This window comes from Penaeus chinensis, chromosome 21 (genome assembly GCF_019202785.1).
Source record: "Penaeus chinensis breed Huanghai No. 1 chromosome 21, ASM1920278v2, whole genome shotgun sequence".
Classification (NCBI taxonomy): domain Eukaryota; kingdom Metazoa; phylum Arthropoda; class Malacostraca; order Decapoda; family Penaeidae; genus Penaeus; species Penaeus chinensis.
In genome coordinates, this window is record NC_061839.1 from 13773709 (window position 1) to 13793708 (window position 20000).

General features: G+C 33.6%; 1 protein-coding gene across 7 annotated transcripts in view; it reads left to right on the forward strand.

Annotated features, from left to right (window-relative positions):
* The window catches only part of LOC125036322 (alpha-2-macroglobulin-like), a 153568-nt gene that overhangs the window by 40706 nt on the left and 92862 nt on the right, over window positions 1–20000 (forward strand). For 6 of the 7 annotated variants that reach the window (XM_047628836.1, XM_047628829.1, XM_047628833.1 and 3 more), the window contains exons 3-14: window positions 2625–2863; window positions 3120–3236; window positions 3786–3946; window positions 4069–4165; window positions 4349–4564; window positions 4808–4951; window positions 5777–6007; window positions 6165–6344; window positions 7293–7467; window positions 12250–12414; window positions 12534–12598; window positions 16955–17015. In XM_047628836.1, the coding sequence (XP_047484792.1) occupies window positions 2625–2863; window positions 3120–3236; window positions 3786–3946; window positions 4069–4165; window positions 4349–4564; window positions 4808–4951; window positions 5777–6007; window positions 6165–6344; window positions 7293–7467; window positions 12250–12414; window positions 12534–12598; window positions 16955–17015 (1851 nt within the window). Of the gene's footprint in view, window positions 1–2624; window positions 2864–3119; window positions 3237–3785; window positions 3947–4068; window positions 4166–4348; window positions 4565–4807; window positions 4952–5776; window positions 6008–6164; window positions 6345–7292; window positions 7468–12249; window positions 12415–12533; window positions 12599–16954; window positions 17016–19756; window positions 19944–20000 lie in introns of all 7 variants that reach the window. The other variant, XM_047628831.1, reaches the window with a different exon arrangement.

Genomic DNA, 20000 nt, shown 5'->3' on the forward strand with positions numbered 1-20000 from the left:
CCTCTCTTCATCCCCCTCTTCTCCTCTCTCCTTCCACTCTTCCTTTCCTTACTTCCTTCTTCCATCGTCCTTCCTTCCTTCCTTCCTTCCTATCTTCCTTCCTTCCTTCCCTTCCTTCCTTCCCTTCCTTCCTTCCTATCTTCCTTCCTTCCTCCTCCTTCTCCTTCCTTCCTTCCTTACTCTTCCTTCCATTCCTTCTTCTCATCTTCCTTCTTTCTTCCTTCCTTCTTCCTTCCTTCCTTCCTATCTTCCTTCCTTCTTTCTTATCTTCCTTCCTATCTTCCTTCCTTCCTTCCTTCCTATCTTCCTTCCTTCCTTCCTATCTTCCTTCCTTCCTTCCTATCTTCCTTCCCTCCTTCCTATCTTCCTTCCTTCCTTCCTTCCTTCCTATCTTCCTTCCTTCCTTCCTTCCTATCTTCCTTCCTATCTTCCTTCCTATCTTCCTTCCTTCCTTCCTATCTTCCTTCCTTCCTTCCTTCCTTCCTATCTTCCTTCCTTCCTTCCTATCTTCCTTCCTTCCTTCCTATCTTCCTTCCTTCTTCCTTCCTTCCTTCCTATCCTCCTTCCTTCCTTCCTTCCTATCTTCCTTCCTTCCTTCCTTCCTATCTTCCTTCCTTCCTTCCTTCCTATCTTCCTTCCTTCCTTCCTTCCTACCTTCCTTCCTTCCTTCCTACCTTCCTTCCTTCCTTCCTATCTTCCTTCCTTCCTTCCTTCCTATCTTCCTTCCTTCCTTCCTATCTTCCTTCCTTCCTTCTTATCTTCCTTCCTTCCTTCCTTCCTTCCTTCCTTCCTTCCTTCCTATCATCCTTCCTTCCTTCCTTCCTATCTTCCTTCCTTCCCTCCTTCCTATCTTCCTTCCTTCCTTCCTTCCTTCCTATCTTCCTTCCAATCTTCCTTCCTACCTTCCTATCTTCCTTCCTTCCTTCCTTCCTTCCTTCCTATCTTCCTTCCTTCCTTCCTTCCTTCCTTCCTATCTTCCTTCCTTCCTTCCTATCTTCCTTCCTTCCTTCCTATCTTCCTTCTTTCCTTCCTTCCTTCCTTCCTTCCTATCTTACTTCCTTCCTTCCTATTTTACTTCCTTCCTTCCTTCCTATCTTCCTTTCTTCCTTCCTATCTTCCTTCCTTCCTTCCTTCCTTCCTTCCTATCTTCCTTCCTTCCTTCCTGTCTTCCTTCCTTCCTTCCTATCTTCCTTCCTTCCTTCCTTCCTTACTTCCTTCCAATCTTCCTTCCTTCCAATCTTCCTTCCTTCCTTCCAATCTTCCTTCCTTCCTTCCAATCTTCCTTCCTTCCTTCCAATCTTCCTTCCTTCCTTCCAATCTTCCTTCCTTCCAATCTTCCTTCCTTCCTTCCTATCTTCCTTCCTTCCTTTCTTCCTTCCCTCTTATCTTCCTTCCTTCCTTCCTTCCTATCTTCCTTCCTTCCTATCTTCCTTCCTTCCTATCTTCCTTCCTATCTTCCTTCCTTCCTTCCTATCTCCCTTCCTTCCTATCTTCATTTCTTCCTTTCTTCCTTCCTTTCTATCTTCCTTCCTTCCTTCTTTCCTTCCTTCCTTCCTATCTTCCTTCCTTCCTTCCTATCTTCCTTCCTTCCTATCTTCCATCCTTCCTTCCTATCTTCCTTCCTTCCTTCCTTCCTATCTTCCTTCCTTCCTATCTTTCTTCCTATCTTCCTTCCTTCCTTCCTTCCTGTCTTCCTTCCTATCTTCCTTCCTTCCTTCCTATCTTTCTTCCTATCTTCCTTCCTTCCTATCTTTCTTCCTTCCTTCCTTCCTATCTTCCTTCCTTCCTTCCTATCTTTCTTCCTATCTTTTATTCCTATCTTCCTTCCTTCCTTTCTATCTTCCTTCCTTCCTTCCTATCTTACTTCCTTCCTTCCTTCCTTCCTATCTTCCTTCCTATCTTCCTTCCTTCCTTCCTATCTTCCTTCCTATCTTCCTTCCTATCTTCCTTCCTTCCTTCCTTCCTATCTTCCTTCCTTCCTTCCTATCTTCCTTCCTTCCTTCCTTCCTATCTTCCTTCCTATCTTCCTTCCTTCCTATCTTCCTTCCTTCCTATCTTCCTTCCTTCCTATCTTCCTTCCTTCCTATCTTCCTTCCTTCCTATCTTCCTTCCTTCCTATCTTCCTTCCTTCCTTCCTTCCTTCCTTCCTTCCTTCCTTCCTTCCTTTCCTATTATTTTTTTTTCTTCTCTTTTTCTTTTTTTCCTCCTCTTTTTCTCCTTCTCATACTTCTCATGTTTATCCTTTTACTTCACCTTTTTTCCTTCTCATTGTTACTTGAGACATTGTTTCTTTCTCCTTCTTCTCTTCCTCTTCCTCATCCTCTTCCTCTTCCTCTTCCTCTTCCTCTTCCTCTTCCTCTTCCTCATCCTCTTCCTCTTCCTCTTCCTCTTCCTCCTCCTCTTCCTCTTCCTCTTCCTCTTCCTCTTCCTCTTCCTCTTCCTTGTCCTCTTCCTCTTCCTCTTCCTCTTCCTCTTCCTCTTCCTCTTCCTCCTCCTCTTCCTCTTCCTCTTCCTGCTTCTTCTTCTACTTCTTCAATAATGTTTTAATTAATTTTTCTCTTCCTTTTAAACTAAAATCTCATACAACAGATTGGTTAACTGATTTACTGGTCTTCTGCCTGCAGGTGAAAAGGAACAGTGTAATAGACTATTTGTGCCTGTAACTCTGCACAAAAAGGGGCTGATGAAGGTCAGCGGGACACTCAGTGGCAAGAAGGTTGATTACCAGAAGCACATATTATTTGCTACTGGCATCAGGAAGACTTTTATACAGACTGATAAATACCTGTATAAACCGGGTCAAACTGTGCAGTTTAGGATTCTCACAGTGACAGGACCCTTCTTAAAAATATCAAAAGAAAGTGTAAGTGATATTTTTAAAATTTTATTTACTTATGTTGTCATTTAAAGAGGACAAATTATCAAGAATATTTTAAGATATTTCAAATAGTAGCTGACAAGATATATGCTTATTGTAATAATAGGATTAAGCCATGTTTAGAATTAATAATCATTTTGTGTTATTGAAAAGTTTCACAGCTAGATACGATACAAGAAAAACATTAACTAGTTAACAATCTACTTATTTATATGCAATTTGCAATATATTTCTCTTGCAGTATCCTCTGATATGGGTAGAGACACCATCGTCAAGCCGCATTGCCCAGTGGACCAATGTGGAGAATTCGGTTGGACTTATACATCACTCATTCAAACTTGCAGATGAACCTGAACAGGTAATAAAAAGAGGTCTTTGCTGATTGATATGTCCTAAAAATTAACATTTCAAATTTAACCTTTTTTTCCACTTAGACTTTTGTTTATAGGGAAAGCAATGCTTAACCCATTGCTGGTGGTTAATCATACAGTCTCCCACTTGTGAAAACATCAATGCATAAAGACAGTAAAGAAAAAAACACAGTTGACATGGCTTGTATTCTTGCTGTTGCAGCAACAGTAGGTTAATTCATATGGAACCAGTTTCAGTAAAGCTATGCATGTCAGTTTAATTTTTTTAGAATTTTATATTAATGAAGGGGTCAGTATAATTTTTTTTTTTGATGCTTCCATTATTTACTGGGTGCTTACGTGTGAAGTCTGGATCCGACTTTAAATTTTAGGATTTTATTTTCCTTATTTCTCATTTTTAAAGGTATGATGCTATTTTGTGCAGTGATACATGAAATAAAGTTGTGCAAATCATGAGCAATATATAAATGGTGTCATTAATGATTGCCAGATAAATTATGAATGATAAAGAATTTTAAATTGTGTGTTTTTTTCAGGGGACATACAGGATTAAGGTCCTGGCAGAAGAAGGTGGTTCATCTACAGCTAAGGAATTCAAAGTGGAAGAATACGTCCTTCCACGTTTTGAAGTCACTGTGGTGCCACCCAAATATATATTGGGTACAGACACTGAATTTACTTTCACTGTATGTGCCAAGTAAGTATGACAGATGATAATGGGGTGCTTCAAGAAAATACATTACTGAGATTAGATATTGTAATGCACAGTTTGATGAAAGCATATGATTTTTATTTAAAATATGAGTATATTTATTTCAGATACACTTTTGGACAGCCAGTCAAAGGCAATGTGACTTTGGTGGTTGAGAATGGTGGATGGGGAAGAAGTAAAAGAAAGCATACTGTTACCAATAAGGTAAGTTGAAAAAGGTGTTATTTTATAAAGTCAATAAAAAGATACCATACTGTAGACAAACTACTAAAAACCACAATGAGTAATTCTTTTTGTATATATATGTCTTACTTAATAACTGAACTACTTAATAACTGAACTACTTAATAACTGAACACTGAATTAATGTCTGTTTTCCACATCCAGATATCAGGCTGCAAAGAAATAAAAGTGCTAAGTGATGATATTTCGGATAGTGAATATTATGCAAACAGTTTAAGTCTAACAGCAACTGTAATTGAAGATGGAACAGATGAACAATTCAGAGGTGAAGCAGTAGCTGCTATTCAACGCACAGCTCTGGAATTTTTGTATATTGGCAAGGAAGAGTACATTAAACCAAATCTGCCTTTCACTGGAAAGGTATGGTGATCAGTTGATTATGTATTATTCAAGGTTATTCACTTTCATTTTGAGAGTTATTGTGGTTAAAAAAAAACAAAAAAACACTACATTCCAGTTTAATTGTGAATGTAATACACAAGTTTTGTTAGTTTCAATTTAATTTTTTGACAATTTAGCTCTTTATTTTATCCCTTTGTGCACATTACAAGTGCATTTGCAGTATATGACATAGTTCTTGAATATGTAATGTCTCATTTCTAGGTAAAAGCTGTGTTTCCAGATAAATCACCAGCTGCAAATGAACTTATGCAAGTGTGTATTAGTGGAGAATGCAGAAACATGAGTACTTCAGCTGAAGGCATTCTGGACTTTGTTATCCCAAAATATTTAAGTTCCACTGTTTTGGTAAGGAAATAGTGTTTCATTTATGTAGTTTGGGGATGGAATAAGTATTAACCCAATGCCTTATGTGCATGCCATCCTCGGAAGTTCTGAATGCAGTCTTGTCCTGCTGGTCCTGGATGAGCAAGATAAGGATTTCCATATGCAGCATAAGCAGAGACATTTCACAAAAAAGTACTACAGTTAAGTAGTTACTGAATAGTGAATTTTCTCTTTTATGCAGATATCTGTTCTACGTTAAATTTAGTCTTAAGGTATAGCTGCATGAAATACCTCCTTAAGGAGAGATGAGGGACTTTACTGGTCATATAATCCTTTGTACATGGGTACTTGGTAAATTTGGTGGGCAGAAATGCGCTCCTCAAGTGTTCAGCTACTGAGGGGTCAATTAGTAGGCCTTACGTAACCTCATTAGATTTTTTATTCTTTGATTTCATACTGTTAATTTTGTTACTATTAAAATTAACATTATGGTTATCATAACTGTTAGGGAAACACTATTCCAAAAGTCAAGGAAAGGAATAAACAGGTAAGGTATGTATGACCAACACTTGACTCCTTTGTGACACAATTAATAAACTAAAATCACAGTGGACATGACATACATGTCATGCCATCCTGTCACAAAAGGCTAAAATTCATAATGACAAGTATTTAATACATCTGGAAAGGCACATGGACTATTGATAAAAGATTGATATCAAAGAATCAACTTTATAAGGTAAGTGAATTACATTTTGAGGAACTTTTGACTTGATATGAAGAAACATCATCAGAATTATGTTAAAAAAGATATATATATAATACAATTAATTAATAACATTCCAGATAACATCAATCAATTATCCAAGAGTCAAAGATTCATCATCAAGGTGGCTTTCAAAAATGTATGCTTCAGAATATCATCATCGCTTGAAAAAATATTATTCTCCTTCAAATTCATCTTTGGTGATTCTTGTTCCTGGAAATCGTCTGTATTGTAAAGTGTCTGGCCATGATCATGATATACCAGTCCTTTTTGCTGCTGTGAATCAGACAAGGGCTACATTTACTGTTCAGGTATGTTGTTTTTTTGTATGTTACATTTTGATGAATTTTTCTTATGATAAGAATTTATTTTAAAAATTACATACAGGTGATACTTGCATTTACCAATGATGTGCCATAAGACAAAATTTTCGTATACATCGTGTAATCCTCCACTGGTATTCCATAGGTTGTATCACGAGGTCAGATCCAGTATTCGAGTTCAGCAGAGTACGAGCTATCATCTGGTAACTTACCAATTAATGAAGACCATCTAGTAGAACCCTTGCCACCTCCCCCCAAACATACAGTTACTGGAGTTATTAACATTCCAATAAAGTTACCTAACACAGCCTCACCCTCAGCCAAGGTTTGTATGTAATGATGATTGTAAAAGTATGTATATATGTCATTATATAGATAAATTTTCATATTTCTTCTATTATTTCTCCATATGTATCATTTTGCCATTAATGTATATTCATTGTGATTAGTTCCTCTTTAATGATATGACCTTTTTATATCATTCTTTATTATCTCATTAGAAATGGGATCATATTTTTATTTCCAATTATAATGAGTATTGATATGCAAATGTCTTCCATAACAAAAAACTTCCAAGTTCAGGACACCATGTTGCGTGAAACAAATAGGAAGCAGTTCTTGTTTAATGTTAAAGTTTAGTCTTAGATATATTATGGGATATTTTAAAGAAAAAAGTCAAATGGTTTAGATCATTGTCATAGAACATATTTGAATTTTGATTTTTTTATATATAGAGGTTAAACTAGGAAAACTTATGAGGAATATTTTGGAATATTTGGTTTTATCATTATGAATTGTTATAGTTTATTTGTTTGAAGTATTTTGAGAAAAAAAGTGTTAGCTGGTTTAGCTTTAATCTTATTTTATCTCTGTAATTTACTTGTTTGTCTGGATTTCTTTTCATGCTGATACAAGCTTTTTAGTTTAATCTTGATAAATGCAGAATCTGTTCCATAGCTTAGACCTGTATGTTATAAAAATATTAGTTATCTGAATACTTTAAATTTCTCTTTAAATTACATAACTAAAAGCAAACTTCTAGAATCACACATTTGTCTCACCTTTTTGTTGCATTGACTGGTTGAATTTATTGTTTATGTTGAGATATTAGTTTCTCACTTTTACAAGAATTTATTACTTTGATTATTATTTTCATCTATTATCTAGTCTGAAATTATTTAATGTTCTACAGGCATCAAAGTCTATATCACTGTTTTATGTGATAACTTTGTGTTGCACATTCAAATCAGATAAGAAAACCTCTTTTTTCCAGGTTATTGTATGGTACACACGTCCAGATGGTGAAGTTGTTTCAGACACTCAGATCTTTGACATAGAAAAATGTTTGGATAATGATGTGAATCTTGTATGGTCAGCTGCCAGAGTGCAGCCAGGAGAGCAGGCAACTTTAGATCTGTCGGCTGCACCACAGTCTATTTGCAGCTTAGGTAAGAGAAGTTATAATGAGTTTTGAGCATAAGTTTTACTCTCAAATGATTGATCCACCTATTATATGATTTTTCATGCTTTAGAATATTTAATCTTTTATATCCTAGAAAACTAGGAGCAACAGAGTTGGAGTTTTTACCTAACATTCAACTGCATTTCAATGCTTCAGTTGCTCTTCATAATTGTGTCAATCAAGTTTACCAGTTAATTACATAAATACAGAATTAATACAGAAATCTACATATTAGTGGTCCCGATATGAAGGATAAATGATAAAATAGTAGCTTGTATTCAATAACGTGGCTGCTTGTGGTTCTGTTTTGTGAAAAGTATTTATACAAGGATGGGTCCACAAGTGCTTAACCACCAAGGAGTAATTAGTAGACCTCCCCTAATTTTCCCTTTCCTTGAGTTTTGGGAAAATATTTTTCTTTTGCATGCTTTTGATATTGATGCTGTTATTGACATCATGAGGGCATAAGAGGTACCACGGAAAATGCGGGGTAAATTATGAATAATATACATATAATCAGTCACTATATTGTTCAATGCAGGGGGATATGTCCCCTGCAACACCCTCTTAGTGGGCTATTTCCTCCCAACCCCCACAATGGAAGATAAAGAATTCTCTAAAATGCAGGAGTGTCCGATTCCAATTCTGTCCTACCATACATATATGGTAGATTCTGTGTTGTCCAGGGTGGGAATTGAGGGGCAGCAGCCTCCTATGGGGGGCTTGCACAGGGCACAGCCCCTGCATTTGACTGTATATTGACCAGGTACCATTCTTGCCCTGCTCTGCTATCAGGGCCAAGATTGTGAGTATTGTGGGTTTTTTTGTGGCATATTTTCTATACATTTGTAGAGGGAGAGAGGAATCTGTTGATACCAATATTGTCATGTTGGCCATGCAAAGGTATTCTGAATATTTGCCTCATAATGTTCATATTAATAGTAACCATATCAATATTAGGGACATTAGAAAAAAAAATATTTTCCTGAAAATTCAAGGAAAAGGGAAATCAGGTCAAGTAAGCTTATTGAACCCAAATATGGAATTTACTTTTTCCCTGAAGTAATTGATGGCTGTTTATAGTATGGAACACTTTGTTATCATAAATAAAAGAGTGGAATGTTTGATATGAATCTAGTGATTATAACAATATTAAGTATATTATACAAATAATTATGTATGTGGCTATATCTGAAATTGTATACTAAACGTGATGACATTATTAGCTCTGTCCCTTTTTTGCCTTGGTAACATATGTAATTTCTTTATGGTAGATCATGTGTTTCTTCTGTGTATTTTCTTTTAAAATAGCTCAATAAAGACTGGTAGAAAAATAATCAGAAAACAAACAAACAGAATAAAAGAAATCTTCAAATTTGCAATCAATGAAGGTGAAGAATTTGCCAAATAGGATTTTCATTAAGATGATTGATTGTCCTTTGGATGACTGAGTGCTTTTGGAACCATCTCTGTTGAAACAAAATTCACAAAACAACAGGATCTGACAGGACAAGATCTGCCCATTCTAAACCCATACTCTTCAGGGTTTAGAATGTTTTCTTGTTGTAGGTACTGAACTTTTTTTTTTTTTTTTTTTTTTTTTTTTTACTAATCTTTCAGATGATTTCATTATGTGAGATGTTAGAGTTACTGGTCTGTAATATTTTGTCTAACTTTCATCTCCTCCTTTGTAAGTAGGAATTATATTTCCCTCCTTCAGTGGGCTTGGGATCACAAGTCTTTTGCTATAGTTTTTCATAAAAAAATTGTTTTTAAAGAGATTTCATCAGGTCCATCTGCTGATTTTGTTGCAATCTGTTTCATTGAAAGTTAACAAAGACTTTGTGTTTCATTATGATCAGCTCTGAAATTTTGATCAGGGTTTATAATCATTGCCTCTGTTTGTTTACTCTTTAAGTTCAGTGCCATTGTCTGTCAATAGTGATGGACCGCTGCTCTCCAGCTCCAATATTTTTTAGGTTTTCTTTAAGTTGATTTACCAAACTTCTATTTTTGTTTCTTCGAAGCTTCAGTTAGGTGGATATGAAAATAACTTATAATTTCTCAATTTTCTTGAGCTCTTGTGCTTTTCCCTATTAGTTTCCATTTTTGTTTAGCTCTAGTTGGCTGTGGTCTCAAAATTTCTTTTAGATATTTACCTTCTTTAAAAGCACTTTCCATCTAGTTGTAAACTAGTTGTAATATGTATGTTTTCTTATCAGCTTTTTCTTCAACATTGTATATGAATAGTCTTTTTCCTTTACACATTCTTCTATTTTTGTGTATTTTAATTTCCGTTTCCAGGCATGATTAACAATTTACAAGTCAGCCTCATAATCTGTTGTTAATTGCTCTCTGTCTAAGCTATTCATTTACTTTTCTTTATTTTGCTTGAATATTTCAAAAGTTTCCCATTTTCTTTTTGTTTTAGCTTACCTGCCTGGCTCTTGTGCTTTTCTTGTTGATTTGTTACTTTCTCTTTAAGATTGCTTGCATCTTGCTATGCACTGTTTTTATCCTGCCTTTTTGTTTTTTTGATATCCTGTTTCTTTTCACATATTTTATTTTTTCAGCAACTTACTTATATCTTAAAATCTTTCATCATTTTTCAAAGTTTTCTTTCTTTTCTGTGGATCTTATGATCACTCACTGGATCCATTTTTTCATATCTTACAGATTATTGTTTTTTCGGTCACTTGTAGCCTTTTAATGGCTCTTTTTTTTACTTCTACTAAGTTCTATGAAAATGGCTTCTAATATTTCATCACAACTTTGATTTTTTTCTTGGTAATTTCAAGACTATCAGTTTACTACAATGCAGTCCTCTCTCTACCAGCTAATCTTGCTGAGGTCTTATTTGATCATTTACTCTTAATTCTTTAACTTTTGAAACATTGAGCATAAGACACCTTTTCTATTAATAAAGTATACATTTTTACATTTTTGACACTTTTTCTATTGCAATTTTGATTTACAGTCTGCTTTATTGCAATATGTGTTTTAAACATTTTCCAGTTTTAAACTTCTTACACATCTTGATCTAAACCTTTAGTATGACCCTTAGAGTTTATATAAGGTAAATATTTATATTCATATAAGATAATGTAAAATATTTCCCTAAGTCAAGGAAAAGGGTAAACAATCAATAAAGTAAACTCACAGTGGACATGGAATGTTCATACATGCCATGCCCACTGTGAGTTTACTTAACTAATTGTTTTTATACATAGATGGCTACACTTGTACTAAGGCACCAATGAGCCAGTTACGAGTACTGCCTGTCTCGCCTGTTTACCCTTTTCCTTGATTTACAAAAATATTTTATGTTATCTTATTTTGCTGTTGCTAATGTTTATAACATTATAGTAATTATACTGGTTATAATAAAAATACCACCATTGATATTCATAGCACTTGTTAAAAATGTTTTTCTTGCCAATGCAAGGAAATGTGAAATTAGGTAAGGTCACAAGCACTACTAATTGACTCCTTTGTGGCTAAGCACTAGCAGAGTCATCTATGTGCAGAAACATTTCACAAAAATATAAAAAATGAGCACAGCATTTTCCTCACTTTTTATTAATTTTTCCCAGCAACAATTGGTTAAGGGATCGAAAAAAAATTATTTAAAGATATACACTATTCATAAACACAGCTTGCAAATAAATGAAAATATGGAAAATGTAATAATTTCCATGGCAAGTTAATATATTTGCTCCTTTGCCCAGGGGGCCTTAGTGAGTGAATAAAACATTGGCAGGTGGTGTTTAATACCTTTCCCATGAGAGTTACCTTTATTTCACAGAGACTATTGTGGATAATTCTGTAGATGGATAGGGATTCACAACCGGCATTAGCTAAATTTTGTACCTATTCTAAAGCTTCCCCCATAACCCATTGGATCTGGTTGCTTCACGGCAATCACAAGGCCCAAAATACAGGCACGTGTTATGCGAGTGGCTGCTCTGACGGGTGTGGGGCTTATAGGCCAGGTGCACGTGAACACTTGTGTGTGGTGTAAAGACTCTATGCCTCTCCTTTTCAATGTTATTTTTTTCTTTGTATGCATAAGCATTTTTAGCTTTTTTGCCATTTTCCCATGTCCATATTTGTAATTTGATTTGCTTTATCAGATGGTAATAGACTGTTTTCCTTGCACGACTCCATATCATATCTCACTACTCCATATCTCAGTGCAAAAATGATAACAATAAGTAACATTGTGTAGTCTGTTTCATTTATTATTTTTTTCATTTTATTAAATTTTCTGTAATACAACTTGTGCCACTAGTCATGGCAACCAGGAATAGGATGCTGAGCATGGAATAGTAGCCTTCCTGGAGATGGCACTTCCAGTCATGGCAACTACTACATTCCGCACTTGTTTATCAATGGAAATAATACAAAAGTCCCTTCCTAAATGCTAAAAATGTCTCATCATCCTCCAAGAGGTTTGTGCACTTGTGAGGAGTCTTCCCTGTCACCCCGGTCTTCAGCCAAAATGCTCACGATGACAAGTTCGCGTCACCTTGGCCCACAGCCAAATTATCCCATGACAACATGGTCACTTCACCCACTCCTTCAGCCAAATTTTTTCATGATGTGATGGTCAAGTCAACCAGATCACAGGGGTTAAATGATCTTATTGTTTAATATTGATAAGTATTAGCATCATGGTAATACTCTTCAGTATTTTGTCATAATGGATACATGTACAGTTAAAGAAAACAAAAGTTACTAATGTTTGTGATTTGATGTCTACTTTTAGGTGTAGTTGACAAAAGTGTTGAATTACTGTCATCTGAGAATGATCAGCTAACACTTGAAAATGTATTTGATATTGTGGAGAATTCCATGGTCAAGGATTGGGAGCTAAGCCAGGCAGATGACTATAAGTACTGCAAAACAAAGTTTAATGAGGATGACGACAGGAGTAAGTATTCATTAACTTTTTATACCAATATGGAAAAGTTATGATATAAAATCTTGTGTTACAAAAATCCAACATGAAATCTATTGCAAAGATTTATGTACAACATTTTTTTTTTTCAGTACCCGCATTCTATATGTACCCAATGTATTACTCTGACTACGTTGATGCTCTCAAAATGTTTGATGTAAGTAAGCTCCTGTTGCATACATTAAATATTTATGAATATATATATGTATATATATATTTATATGTGTATATATGTGTATGTATATATGTATATATATATATACACACACACATGTACACATATATAAACGTGTGTGTGTGTGTGTGTGTGTGTGTGTGTGTGTGTGTGTGTGTGTGTGTGTGTGTGTGTGTGTGTGTGTGTGTGTGTGTGTGTGTGTGTTTATATATATGTATAATATGTATATATATATGATATATATCTTTTTTTTCTTTTATAGAGTTTTAGACTTTCTTGTGTCTATATTCCCTGGATCTTGTTTCTTTGGATCTTCTCTCTGTTGTTTAAAGGTTTCCTTCTGTTATTAATTTGGTCTCTGTTTCATATAATGTTGATTATTATGTAAGTAAGCTCCTGTTGCGTACATTAAGTATTTATGAATATATATATGTATATTTATATATTTATATGTGTATATATGTGTATGTATATATGTATATATATACACACACATGTACACATATATAAACGTGTGTGTGTGTGTGTGTGTGTGTGTGTGTGTGTGTGTGTGTGTGTGTGTGTGTGTGTGTGTGTGTGTGTGTGTGTGTGTGTGTGTTTGTGTGTGTGTGTGTGTTTGTGTGTGTGTGTGTGTTTGTGTGTGTGTGTTTGTGTGTGTGTGTTTGTGTGTGTGTGTTTGTGTGTGTGTGTTTGTGTGTGTGTTTGTGTGTGTGTTTGTGTGTGTGCGTTTGTGTGTGTGTTTGTGTGTGTGTTTGTGTGTGTGTGTGTGTGTGTGTGTGTGTGTGTGTGTGTGTGTGTGTGTGTGTGTGTGTGTGTGTGTGTGTGTGTGTGTGTGTGTTTATATATATGTATAATATGTATATATATGATATATATCTTCTTTTTCTTTTATAGGGTTTTAGACTTCTTGTGTCTATATTCCCTGGATCTTGTTTCTTTGGATCTTCTCTCTGTTGTTTAAAGGTTTCCTTCTGTTATAAATTTGGCCTCTGTTTCATATAATGTTGATTATTCTTGTTCTTTGTAAGAAGATTTTCATGTGTCTCAGTATGTAGTACTTCTTTGCAGGAGGTTGGCTTTCCCTCGTTATGAGTAGAGAGATACTTGTATTGGTTATTTTTATCTTTTTTAGTGCCTCTAGTAATTTGGTTCTTTCAGAGTGAAATCTTGGGCATTGTAATGTTAAGTGCTCTATTGTTTCTTCTAGATGTTGGCAACATCTGCAGTTTGGTTCAGTTTCTAAATTTAATCTGTGTAGGTGTTTTTTCAGTCTTGTATGTTTAGTTAGTATTCTTGTAAGACATACGTCTAATTTTCTGTTTTCTGATCTGGACCATGGTTGTGGGGTGTTATCCTTGAGTTAATAGGTTTTTGTGATAAGGTTTTTTTGTAGCTGTTCTTCCCTTTGTCTTTTGATTTTATCTTTTATGTCTTTTATTATAATTTTAGTATCTTGGAAGATGGTTATGGAATTTTCTAATTCATGAGCTTTCTTTGCTGCAAGATCTACTATTTATTTTCCAGTTATGCTTTTATGTGCTGGATCTATTGTATTGTGATATTTTTGTTTTGTTTTGTTAAAGTGTAAATTAGTTTTTGTGTTTCATATGTGATTTGTTCATAGTTTTTGGGTTTGTGATTTTTTAGTGTTAATATTGCTGACAGTGAATCTGTGAAGATTACTGTTTGTTAGTTTGTTATGCTTTATATAATTTAACTCGTGTTTTATTGCATATAATTCTGCTTCTATGATTTGAGTGTTTTTTGGTAATTTCTGCGTTAGTTTATTTACTATATAAATTGCTGCTGATGGATTTTGGTTCTTTTATTTTTTTATCCATCTGTGAATATTTTATGATGGTTTTCATATTCTGTGTTTATCAACATTTGGAACTGCATCTTAATTATTTCATGAGATAAAGTCTTTTTTGAAGCTGTGCATAAACTTTATTACTAGTTTATGTGAAAGGTCATACCATGGTGGTATTAGGGTTATATTTTGAGTTTCATTTATATTTATGTTGATTTTACGTTCTTTGCAAGTTTCAATGACTTTGTGGATTATCCAATAATTTTACTAGCTGTATGCAAGCTAATTCATTTGCTCTGTCGCTTATTGAAGGTTTGTTTGTTAGTGCTTGGAGTGATATTATTGGGGTAGATTTGAAGCATCCTGTTGATATTCTCAGAGCTGTGTTTTGTATCGTTTCTAATTTTTTAAATTCCGTTTTTTTTTTTTTTGCTATTCCATATATTTCCAGGCCATATTCTATTTTTGGTTTTACAAAGATGTTATAGAATTTTATTAGGGCTTCTCTTTTTGCTCCCCAGTTATATGAGGATATATTTTTCATTATATTTATTCTGTTAATAGCTTTTACTTTGATGTTTTCTCTGTGTTTTGTCCATTTTAGTTTTGGCAAGTCAAATTTTAAACCCAGGATATCTTGACTATCTCTAAATTCTAGTTCTACATTATCTCTTTTGATTTTTGGTAGCTGTACGTTTGTTAGTGAAGTATAACAGTTTGCTTTTTGTTAAATTTATTTTTAGATCCCAGGTGTCTGTCCATTCTTTTACTTGCTCCAAACCTTTTTCCATATTGTTTATGGCTTCGTTTAGATGTTTACTTGTGGTTATTACAGTTTTATCGTCTGTGTATATTATTTTTTTTTAGTTCTTCTGTCAATATTATATAATTTATCATGATGTTAAAGTGTTGGGATTAACGAGGATCCTTGTGGAACACAACTTGATTATTGTTCCTTTGTCTGAATTTTGGTTTCCTATTTTTATTTGGAATGTTCTTTCTTTTAAAAAATTATGTATCCATTTTAGTAAGTTTCCTTTTATTCCAAGGATGGGTGTTTTTGTTATTAGTTCTTCATGATTTACTGAGTCGAATGCTTTTTCCAGATCTATACAAGCCACTAGAGCATATTCTTTATCTTTGATTACATTAGTTATGTTTGTTTCTATTGTTTTTAATGCATCTATTGTCGTGTGATTTGGTCTACATCCTGTGATGTCTATGTTTAGTTTACTATTTATTTCTTGCCACCAATTTAATCTTTTATTTACTATGTTTTCAAATATTTTCCCAAGGAAATTTATTCGGCTAATGAATCTGTATGACTTTGATTCCGTTGGATTTTTTCCTGATTTTTAATAGGATTTATAATTACAATTTTAGCATCTTGTGGGTATTCTCATTTGGTCCAATAAGAATTTATTTGTTTTATTATTATTTCTATTATTATTTCTAAAATTCATGTGCTTTGTAATTTTTTGTATTCTTTATCGCTTTTTTTTTTTTGATCTTATCATTTATTTCTCAAATACTAGGGTTATTTAGCAGTTTTTCTCTTTTGTTATTTGTTAACATTATTTTTCTATTTTCATTTGCCACATTTTTTCACAGCATGATGGTCATGTCACCTAGGTCCAATGGGTTAAAAGAAATCATTAAAAGGAAAACAATTTGCAAAAAGAATAATCCCCCCCCCCACAAAAAAAAAAAAAGTTATATGTTCTATTGGCCTGTAGAGGGTCTGAGTTGCATTAACTGCTGTTACTCAATCCCAAAGTTGCCTCAATAAATCATTCATGCTTTAGTGGTTAAGTAGTTGTAGAGACATCTATGTGTAAACACCATTAACCCATTGCCGACGGGTACGACGGGTAGACACGTGCTATGCCCACTGTTAGTACTTGTGTGATTGTTTTTACACATAGATGGCTATACTTGTACTAAGTCACCAATGAGCCAGTTACGAGTACTGCCCGTCTCGCCCGTTCACCCTCTTCTTTGATTTACAAAATATTTTACGTTATCTCAGTTTGCTGTTACTAATATCAAAAATCATTATAATAATTATAAAGTTTATGATAAAAATAACACCATCGATATTCATAGCCCCAGTAAAAATTACGTTTTTCCCGCCAATTCAAATCAGGTATGGTCCCAAGGTCTACTAATTGACTCCTTTGTGGCTAAGCACTAGCAGAGCCATCTATGGGCAGACATTTCACAAAAAAATATAGAAAATAGGCACAGTATTTTCCCCGGCGGCATTGGGTTAATAAACTAAACACACAGTGGATATTATATGTTTCTGGTAACATTGGGTCAAAGTATCTTTGGTGTCTTATTTTTGTTGAGGCTATAGTCTTTTTTAATGGTAGTTTTATCCATTAGTGAGTTCAGTGTTTTACATTGTTGTATGTGATTTACCTTTTATGATTTAAGATATTTTTCACAAAATATAGTATAGTATTGTTATTGTTATACCTTTCTGCTCACAGTGCAAAAATTAAGTTGTTTTATTCCATTTGCAGAAATCAGGATTGCAAGTCTTGACAGACTTGATTACAGAGACGCGACCTTGTGAAAGGGACAGTAAGTGTGACATTTGTTTTTAAGCTTTTATATAGGTTAGTATACCTCATGTTAGATACATAGGATTTTTAAAAGATTAATTTTTACTTAATATTCTTTTGTTATTGGAAAAAGGACTCAAAAACATTTTTCTATATCGTTTATTTATATGATATATCATGAAAAGTATGTGCTCTTTTCCAATAATTTAAATTTTTCCCCCGTTATTTCACCTTGAATAGTTAAAAGAATTTCATGGATCATTTTTTTGTTCATTTCTTGATTTTATTTTTTTTATAGGTATTGCATCATGGATCCACATCCATAGTCAAAATCTTCCATAAATAGTAAACATACATAATTTACCATTATTCAGTATGTGCAGATGTACAGTGCAAACCATTAAAAGATTTGTCTTTGGTTAGTGAGTCATTGGAGTTATTTTTACATTTAGTTCTTCTACAAACTTCATGATGCTAATTGGTGTGCAAGTGATGTGTTAATGATAGTAGCACAAGGTAGTATACATGGAAACTTTGCAGGTCATTATTAATGCAAATAAAGTATATAAATCCTAAAGGAATTAAATCTTGCCTAAGAATGAAAATCGTTTGAAATATGTCCACTGAGAATGAAAAATCTCTTTTGTAAGATACATACCAAATTCAAATTGCCACTATCAACTTTCACATAGATATGAGAAGGGTTTCCCTGGTGAAAGAAATGTTTATGAGTAACCTCATTGGATTTTTATATGCTGGAGGAGGGTTAGATACTTTTTATTTTTATAATTTTTAAGATTTATGATGGGAATAGAGGATATCAGTTAATAGTAAGGGTTATTATAATATTCTAAATACTTTAGCTTAGGACATGCTACAAAGTAAGTATTTTAACTGATTGCATATTTCCATTACTTTGATGTTCGCAAATAGATTGCAACACATAATGGATTCAGTATGTTATTAGATTTGATAAAATGCCAGATGTGGCTGATGAACTCTTGTAATGAATGATGCGAATAAAGGATATCAGCTAAAAGCTAAATGCTACAAATTAAGTATTTTAACTGATTGCGTATTTCCATTATTTTGATTTTTACCAATAAATTGCAACACATAATGAATTAAGTATTTCATTAGGTTTAATAAAATGTTAGATGTGATTGATAAACTGATAGTTATGTGAACTGATTATAAGGCATAGAAGTTCATAGTTAAGCATGGTAGTGAGCACAATTTAGCTGTAAACATTGCCATAGAAGATGCAGCACTTTGAATGTATTTCAGATCAGACAGGGAAACATAGATGATATTTTCTAATAAAATTCAATGACTCCTCAGTGACAGTGAATGATTAAGAGAAAAATAGATAGATATTCAGGATTATTAGTCAGATTCCAGTAGTGTACATCATTACCCAGAAGGTAGAAAATACAAGAAATTGATAGATCAACCAATACAAAAAAACTTTCCAATTATTAAACATTTAATAACAGCCAATCAAATGTCACAATTCAACCAGCTAATCAAAACATTTGCTTCATATTACTTAACACACTTGAGCTGGGATGGCAAATATGCATGTCATGTTCTTGTTTTTTGTTTATTGATTGTGATATAATTTTATTGATTTGCTCTCCAAATGCTGAATCACCAAGGAGTCAGTTACTATTTGCCCTTTTAGTTGATGTTTGGAAAGGTTCTTAATTTCTAAATGCTGCTATTTTTAAAAAAAATAACATAATAACAATCATAATGGCAAGATTGATAATAACATAATTATTGATAGCATTAGAAAAGAAAACATTCTTAAGGACTTGAGGAAAGGTTTATCTATGTGGATCAAATGCCTTGAGCATTCAAAGCCATCCAGAGTGATGTGAATAAAAAAATACAAAACCTAAACTTTTAGAGCTCTTGCAAACCTCCCTGGCAATTTATTATCAAATAAGGAACCAGTCCAAGTTTAGTCTTGGTGAGAAGATGGAAACCACAGTAATTGCTTGACACTGCTATTATTTGCTGTCTTATTTATGACATAAAAGGACTGTTTCATTTGGAGTTTATGATGAAAAACTGTAGATGAAAAGTGTCATTGAGTATATCAACCTGTCAGTTCCATGTACTTGTACATGATGTGAACATTTAGGAAAATTCCTAGATTACTGTTATTTTACTTTTTTCCATAGATAGGTAGGTCTGTTGTTTTTAGTGTATTCTCATGTTTGGTGAAGATTTGTATGTTTGTTTATTTTTTCAAGAACATTATCGTTAGTTGCATAGAATCAAATTATTTTTGAATTAGAGTGGTTTGAAATTATACAATCTTATAATATGATTTAGTTTGTTGATAAAGTGCACTGTGATATTGGCAATGTTTTAGTAAAGAAAATGAAAAGAGCAAAGTTCTCAAACTTATCCTTTTTTTTTTTTTTTTTTTTTTTTTTGTTTAGTGTGGATAAAAAATAAGAAACATTGGTTTATCACATCTGGAATAGTAATACAAATAAATGTATGAATGTTATTAATTTTGTGCAAGGGACGATGATTGTATTTATGAACTAACAATTTTAAGGCTGCATATAGTTGAATGATGTGTGCTAAAAAGGAAATACACTTATAAAGTAGTGAGATTTGCATTTGATGAGTCCCGATATGTCTTGCAGTTATCTTTTTTTTTTTATGTAGGCTTTGATATTATGATGTTGATATTCAAGGATTTCTTATTTGTTGAAGAAAAGACCTATTTTTATTCTTTAGATTTCCCAGTATATACAACTACGTCGCTGTTCTCTTTTGCTACGACAACAGTCCGAAGGACTGTTGTGACTACAACTACTATTGCTCCAACTGCAGTTGTAGATTCATCAGATCTGAACTATGATAATCCTCCTCCAGCAAGCAGGATATTCTTTCCAGAAACTTGGCTCTGGAACCTTGTGAATCTGTAAGATTCCTTGTTAGGTTTGGTATAGAAAAAAACCTTTTTTTCCAATGCAAGGGC